General features: G+C 34.4%; 1 protein-coding gene across 3 annotated transcripts; it reads left to right on the forward strand.

The window, feature by feature from the left end:
- Positions 1 to 3,690: 3,690 nt before the first annotated feature.
- LOC107878343 (nucleolar GTP-binding protein 1) lies at positions 3,691 to 8,276 on the forward strand. Of its 3 annotated transcripts, XR_001676846.2 has the most exons (4): positions 3,691 to 3,908; positions 5,225 to 7,318; positions 7,467 to 7,554; positions 7,653 to 8,276. XR_001676846.2 is itself a non-coding variant. In XM_016725300.2 (3 exons), the coding sequence occupies exon 2, from the start codon at positions 5,260 to 5,262 to the stop codon at positions 7,309 to 7,311; it is 2,052 nt and encodes a 683-aa protein (XP_016580786.1). In that variant the 5' UTR covers positions 3,692 to 3,908; positions 5,225 to 5,259; the 3' UTR covers positions 7,312 to 7,318; positions 7,433 to 8,276. The 3 variants fall into 3 exon arrangements, 2 of the variants coding, with proteins under 2 accessions (XP_016580786.1, XP_016580785.1); XM_016725300.2 differs by having other exon boundaries at positions 3,692 to 3,908; positions 7,433 to 8,276; XM_016725299.2 differs by having other exon boundaries at positions 3,692 to 3,908; positions 7,467 to 8,276.

The raw sequence follows: 8,276 nt of genomic DNA on the forward strand, positions 1-8,276 counted from the left end.
GACAAGAGTCCATCCAAGTAATTGTAATGCTAAAGTGTAAGGAGGACCAAAATGCACACTAAAGCCGCCCCACTCTACACTAGAGAGGTGCCCCTTAGTCATTAAGGGTCTTTTGGACAATTCACTTTGTTATGTAATAGACTATATATAGTTTAGTATTAGGATTTTCATTCCTTAGTTGATTATTATTGTAAGTCTTGAAACTTGAAACACCAAGTCCTCTCTTCTTGATGCCAAAACCAAAACTAGGTCACAAGTGTGGATATCACTTGTGTGTTGCAATCGTTGGTTTGAAACGTTGGTGCTTGAGGAGGTAACGTACCTCTTGTGTCATCTTAGGAGTGTGGTGATTGTTTGTATAAGTGCTAGAGGTCTTAGGATTCGAAACATTCTAGGATTGCTTGTGTTTGTATAACCTTTGTCACTCTATCTATCCTTTCATTTATATTGGATTTTGTTTCCTTGTTTAGCTTGTGTTCTTGAACGGTTTTGAGGCTTATTCTTGTGGACTATTTTGTAACGTTTTGTGGCCATTTTTGTGTCACTTTAGGTCGCTTGGTATCACAAATCAAAACATCTAAACTGATTTTCTGGTAATATAGTGTAAAAATGTGAACTCTAAATGTAAATATAAAAGAAAGATATGTGTATAACGAATATTTAGTTCTTTTCAATATATATATTTTAAATGACTCATGTGGGATCTGGTTATTTATTTATTGACATGGCAAAGTTGTTGGGATGGTAAACATTCTTTACTTTTATCCTGAAGGTTTATGCTCGAGTCACCAGAAAGCAAAAAGAGTTAAAGTAAGAAATAGCGAAAAAAAGATGGTTATTTAATTTTACATGTAAATAAGAAGAAAAGTGTGTAAGTTGCAATTCTAGAAATGAAATTTCAATTCCAACTAAAAGTGACATCTACCTAGAAGAATTTCAGTTCATCACCTTATCCTTTAATATCTATATGCCTCTTCTTTCAGAAGAATTTTTCAACAACCTATCTACTTATTATCTAATGCACATTATATACATCTTATTTCACAAGAATTTCTCAAGACAAAAAAATAATGAATCTTAAGCTTTGTTTTTATGCACTTCTCTCCATAATTCTGCTGGCAATTCATCATCACATCATCATCATCTTTCATCAGTATCATCATCTTAAGCATTTCATTTATTTATTTTTTGTTGGCGTTGTGATTGAATTTTCATATTGACTTGTTCTATGTCTACTTGGTCTATATCCTGATACCTATAATTGACTATCTTGTATATACATATTCTTCTCAGTTTATACTTGCGTGTGATATAATGTCTACTTGTGTTACACTTGTTGTATTGCTATATATATATATATATAAAAAAAAACTGTTAGTGCAAGCGGTGTAGGCTACCATTGTGGAACATTCTCTTATTGCGGGTGACGTGCCCTTAGTGTGTATTTTGTGTACTTCATTTTCTACTTTGATCGGTCGGCCTATGATACCTACTGAGTACAAGTAGACCATACTGACTCCTACTATATTCTTTCGGTGCAGATTTAGGTTCAGATGCGTCCTACGTTGCTTAACTCGAGTGATTATTGGAGCTTTCAAGGTACCCAGTGATTTTCAGGTGTCCAGATATCTTCTACTACCTTTCTTTATAGACCATGTCTTTACTTTTCTTTCAGAGACAGAGTTTCTCTCGTATTTGGATATCTTTTTTTTTATTAGATTCGAGTTGTACTAGATACGTTCTTATACTGTTGACACCTGATTTTGGGAGTTATAGTTGCATTGTTATGTTTCTTTCCGCATTTATTGTGCTTATATGATTTGATTTTGTTCTAGAAGCCTTACCTTGGGGTTATTATTGTCTTTTTTTCCTTTTGTGTATTGGTTAGGGTTATAGGCTTACTTGTTAAGGTTCACTGCGACAAGTGTCATCATAACCCTTTAAATTTTGGGTCGTGACAAGAAAAAATTATTTGCGCGGAAGGGGTTGATTTGGTTGAGGACGACAGTGTTCCTCTTTTTTAAAAAAAATTATTAATTGTGTTTATAAATTAATTTAAGTGTAAAATCTGGAAAAAGAAAGTAAAAAGGCTATTTAAATTTATTTTACGCGCTCAAATAACATGGAACTTATTTTTTTGTCATGTCAGCATTATGTGTCTAATAGAAATGATTTTTAAATAGTTAGAGTGTTCAATCTACACTATAGTAAAAGTGTGAAGAGTTTTAAAACATTGTTTGAACTTTTTGCCCTTTATTAAAACTCTTTGTTATAGATAAAATCGTTTTTTCACTATTTTTATAATATTTAAGCATTGAAAATTAATTATATATTTATAGTAAAATCTTTTCTTATTAGAAGTCATTACAATTAATGACAACTAATACCTTGTTCTTTGGTTTAAGAATTCTAAGTTGATTTAAGAAGATTTGAAAAATTTTAGAAATAAATATGAAAGAGTTAGAATAAGAAAAATATAAGAAGTACCAAATTTTTAAAAGTTTTAATTAGTAATCAAAGATTTTCTAAAGATTTAACTTTAAAAATAAGGAAAGATTTTAAATATATAAAAAAAATTTAAAAAAATAATCATACTACAAATATGGTTGAAATCAAAGCGTCTCTCATATCATCTAGCCGCAAGGAGAAAAGATACTACATGACAAACGCAAAAGTGACGATCAATTAACCACCCGAAACTTCTAATGGTAAAATATATATGTGATTAAAATAAAATACAGGTTATCCTTTACATTATTTTATTAAAGTGTGAAGGATCTTTGAAAAATGATTTGAACTTTTTACACTTTATTTCGGAATAGACAAAATCGCCTAATTTTAAATTTTCAAATATTACACATGCAAGATACAAATTTTTAAATATTACACATGCAAGACACGTGCGATTAAACTAATCTATATCTGTAGCTATAATATATAATCTATATCTATAATCTATCTATAATTTATATCTATAATCTATATCTATAATATATTAAAAGTGTGAAGGGTCTTAAAAATATTATTTGAACTTTTTGTCCTTCATTAAAAGTCTTTAATTTTGATAAAATTGTCTTTTCACCATATTTTCCTAATATTTAAGAGAAAAATTAATTAAATATGATCATGATAAAACCTTTCCTTATTAGAAGTCATTAGAATTAATTACAATTAATATTTTTTCATTAGTTTAAGAATTCTAAATCAACTAAATTTGATTTTAAAAGATTTGAAAAATCTAGAAATAAATATAAAAACTTTAGAATAAGAGAAATTTAAGAAATACCAAACTTTTAAAAGTTTTAAGCACGTAATAAGAATGTAATTAGTGATTTTGTAAAGATTTGACTTTAAAAATAAAGAAAAATCTTAAATATATATAAAAAAATAATAACCGTACCACAAATATAATTTACATTGATGCGTCTCTCTTAATCTCAGTCAACAAGGGAAAGATGTATTGCATGTCAAACGCAAAAGTGATGATATAAAATATATATGCGCTTATACTAAAATATATGTTTTATTTACATTATTATATTAAAGTGTGAAGAATTTTTAAAAAGTGATTTAAATTTTAATATTTTATTAAAAATCTCCACAAATATTACATTATAATCAACGTTACGTGGAAGGCAGGTAGAGTTAAACTAGTAGTAGATATAAGTATGGGTTAAGGTGAGAATTTTTCAAACAACTTTAAAAAGCCGCATATGACTTAAGCCTATTTTTTAATTTCATTTTTCATTCACCAATTAGTGCAACTCGCCAATGAGGGCAAATAAGTCAAAAGACATTGAGTAGCGAAACCTACTTCTGTTTGCTAACACTGCAAATGTGTAAAAGCTCCACTAAAAGCTAATATTTGCATTGTGGCCGCCGGTCGCAGATTTCATTAGAGCTCCCAGGTAATAATATTTATTCAATTTATTAGCTTTATCAAAAAAATTTCTATCTTTATTGAATTGTTAAACCTTAATTTGCTGTTTTATGTATATTTATTTTTATTGATTAGTTACAACTAATTTAACAAAAAAATTCTATGTTAATTGAATTGTTAAGCCTTGATAGATGGTTAGAATATGCAGGTATTAGTTGTGCGGGTATTAGTTAAGTGGGTTTTTAGGATTAGTTATTCCATCCTCTGCACTGCATAAGGTGATACACGAATTTCACATGTATTAGTTATGCCGTATTAATTTTATACATGAATAACTTGCTTCCTAACTAGCTACCATATTAGTTGTGTGGGTATTAGTTATGTGTGTATCAGTGTTAGGTATTCCATCTTCTAAGTTGCATAAGATAATACACTAATTCTCCCATAACTTATAAATGTATTAGTTATAAAAAAAAAAAAGGCAGCCCAGTGCACTAAAGCTACCGCTATGCGCGTTGTCCGGGGAAGGGCCCCGCCACAAGGGTGTACCGTACGCAGCCTTACCTTGCATTTCTGTCAGGGGCTGCCTCCTGGTCATATAGCAGTAACTTTACCAATTACTCCAAGGCTCCCCTTCAAATGTATTAGTTATGTAGGTTTATAAATTACAAACCAAATGTTGTATTAATTTTAAACATGAATAACTTCCTGACTAGCTACCAAATGTTGTGTATTAATTTTAAACACGAATAACTTCTTGACTAGCTACCAAATGTTGTGTATTAATTTTAAACATGAATAACTTCCTGACTAGCTACCAAACGTTGTATAACTTATACGGAAATTAATGCATGCATTAGTTATCCTTTTTTTTTTTTTTGGATAACCGTGGTGTCCAGACCAGCTTGCGCGCACCTCGACTAAACACACGAAATACCTGCCACCTCCCACCAGCAACAGGTACCAGGTACCGGGTAACTCTGTCCACCAAAGCTAGAACAGATGCAAAAAAATCACCTAGTGTTTGTCTGGAATTGAACCTGAGACCTCATGGTGTTCATCCCAACTGCGTTGAATCACTAGGCCACACCCTTGGGTGCATACATGCATTAGTTATCTATTCACTGGAAAAAGCATAATGGAATAGTCTAGCTGTAAATTTTGTACTCAAGGCTGAAAAAAATTCTATTTCCTGAGTACATATTTTCATAGTCCAAGGATTTTAAGGCACATTTAATAAGCTTTTCAATGGAAATTTTATTTAATTTGAATTGGTGGGTGTGATTGGTTGATCATTTGTTTTTGTACGTCTACCGATGCAGTTTTTTTCATTTTACTTTGCAGTCTTAGCTCTATATTGGAAATCGAGAATATAAAAGATGGTGCAGTACAACTTTAAGAAGATTACAGTGGTTCCCAACGGGAAGGACTTTGTCGATATCATTCTGTCTCGTACACAGCGTCAAACACCTACTGTTGTGCACAAAGGATATGCTATCGCTCGTATCCGTCAATTTTACATGCGCAAAGTGAAATATACGCAGCAGAATTTCTATGATAAGCTCTCCACCATTATTGATGAGTTCCCCAGGCTTGATGACATCCATCCTTTCTATGGGGACCTTCTTCATGTGCTCTACAACAAAGACCACTATAAGCTTGCCCTTGGCCAAATTAATACCGCTAGAAATTTGATTTCTAAAGTAGCTAAAGATTATGTGAAATTGTTGAAATATGGTGACTCACTCTATCGCTGCAAGTCCCTGAAAGTTGCGGCTCTTGGGCGTATGTGCACTGTTATAAAGCGCATTGGCCCAAGTTTAGCTTATTTGGAACAGATTAGGCAGCACATGGCAAGACTTCCCTCAATTGATCCCAATACTCGAACCATCTTGATTTGTGGGTATCCAAATGTTGGCAAGAGCTCATTCATCAACAAGATTACAAGAGCAGATGTGGATGTGCAGCCTTATGCCTTCACTACTAAATCCTTGTTTGTAGGTCATACTGATTACAAATATCTGAGGTATCAAGTGATCGACACCCCAGGGATATTGGATAGGCCGTTTGAGGATCGTAATATCATAGAAATGTGCAGTATTACAGCTCTAGCACATCTGAGGGCCGCTGTGTTATTTTTCCTTGATATTTCTGGGTCTTGTGGCTATAGCATTGCGCAACAGGCTGCTCTTTTCCACAGCATCAAATCACTTTTTATGAACAAACCATTGATGATCGTATGCAACAAAACGGACTTGCAGCCATTAGAAGGGATTTCCAAGGAAGATAAGAAGTTAGTCGCGGAGATGAAAGATGAAGCTATGAAGACAGTGATAGGTCAAGGCGGCGAGCCAACAGATGAAGCAGGTGTGCTGCTAACTACGAGCACTTTGACTGAAGATGGGGTAATTGCAGTAAAGAATGCAGCTTGTGAGAGGTTACTGAATCAAAGGGTGGAGTTGAAAATGAAGTCGAAAAAGTTAAATGACTGCTTGAACCACTTCCATGTTGCTATGCCAAAACCACGTGACCAGAAAGAGAGGCCTCCATGCATACCTGAGGCAGTGTTGGAAGCCAGAGCGAACCAGGCTGAGGCAGATGTTGAGAAACATAAAAGGACGCTTGAGAGAGATCTGGAGAATGAGAATGGAGGTGCTGGTGTTTATTCTGCAAGCTTGAGGAAGCACTATCTATTAGCAAATGAAGAGTGGAAGGAAGATATAATGCCTGAAATTTTAGATGGGCACAATGTCAATGACTTTGTTGACCCTGATATCTTACAAAGGCTTGAAGAATTGGAGAGAGAAGAAGGTCTTCGTCAGGAAAAAGAAGGAGATGATGATTTTGAGATTTTTGAGATGGATGGTGCAGAGCTGACCCCTGAAGAACAAGCAGCATTGGCTGAAATCCGGAAAAAGAAAAGTTTGCTCATTCAACAGCATAGAATGAAGAAGAGCACCGCGGAGAGCCGACCCACTGTACCAAGAAAGTTTGATAAAGACAAGGAGTTTACTTTAAAAAGAATGGGAAGACAGTTATCTGCTTTGGGAGTGGATCCAACTCTAGCTATCGAACGAGCCAGAAGTAAATCAAGGGGTCGTAACCGAGAGAGATCAGCTGAACGTGGAGATGGCATTGGTAATGATGCAATGGATGTAGACGAGATTACTCCCAGCAAGAAGCAACGTAGGCATAGATCACCTTCCATGGCAATTTCAAGGTCAAGGTCACGACCTCGAAATGAATTTGTTCCAGGGGAGGGCTTCAAGGACAAACCCCAGAAGGAAAGAGCTATAAAGATGTTCAAGAAATCTGCTAATAAGAGGAACAAGGATGCTCGGCGGGGAGAGGCCGATAGAGTCATTCCTACTCTTAAACCAAAACATCTCTTCTCTGGAAAGCGATCAAGTGGCAAAACTGATAGGCGGTAGTTACCAGGTATATCTTACAACCCCTTTTAAGTTCCTTCACTGACATTTCTATGACAGTTGTATACTTTTCGAGTGTTCAGAACTTCTGTTAGTGCTTATTTGGTTCCTTTCTCATATTTAGATTGCAAGATTACAATTATTACCTTCTGTGGTAGGCATGATCATGGAATTTGCTGATGAGTCAAGATGCTTTTTGTTGCAAAAATTTGGGTGGCAGACGGATGGACATACAAAAAAACCCTTGTTGGAATTCCAGTTCAACTCGACTTATTTTTGATACTCTGTTATACAATTTTGGAACTAACCTTGCTTTGTTATCTAAGTTGGTATTTTTTTCTTAGGTACAATTTTGGTAGAATTCAGTAAAGATACGAGCAACAGGTCGAGACTACAGATTGAGTATTTAATTTGTGTTAGAGATGCAGCTGTATTTAGTGCCTTCGATTATGCAATTTTGGTTCTTAGATGCTGGTTAGAAGATCCTTATCCCATGTTAATGAACTCCATTACATTACAACAACATACCCAGTGGTACGCTGTACCACTACCTCAGAAGTGAGGTAGAGAAGCTGTTTCCGGTAGACCCTCTCAAGGCAAATACAATCTAGAAACAGATGTAATAGAAGTATAAAAGACACAATAAGGTGTAACACATTAGCAAATAGAACTTCATTATATTAGAAGGCGAAAGAGGAAAAAGAAACGTGTTTTGGTGTTGCAACACTGGGATATAATCAGGTCCCCTCTAAAATGCAGCAAATGTCCAAGTCATGATAGTGGTAAAGTTTCAAGCAAAAATGAGAAACATGCAGCTAGTGGAAGTCCAATGCTTCAAAGGCCATTCAACTCACAAGCAATGTGCAGCAGACCTCCATACTACTTTGACACGTTTTATTTTGCTCGTTCCTTGAAAAAATATTAACTAAAAGAGTAATTTGATCAAATGAAATAGGACTTCTTGCTTA

Source organism: Capsicum annuum, chromosome 7 (genome assembly GCF_002878395.1).
Source record: "Capsicum annuum cultivar UCD-10X-F1 chromosome 7, UCD10Xv1.1, whole genome shotgun sequence".
Classification (NCBI taxonomy): Eukaryota; Viridiplantae; Streptophyta; class Magnoliopsida; order Solanales; family Solanaceae; genus Capsicum; species Capsicum annuum.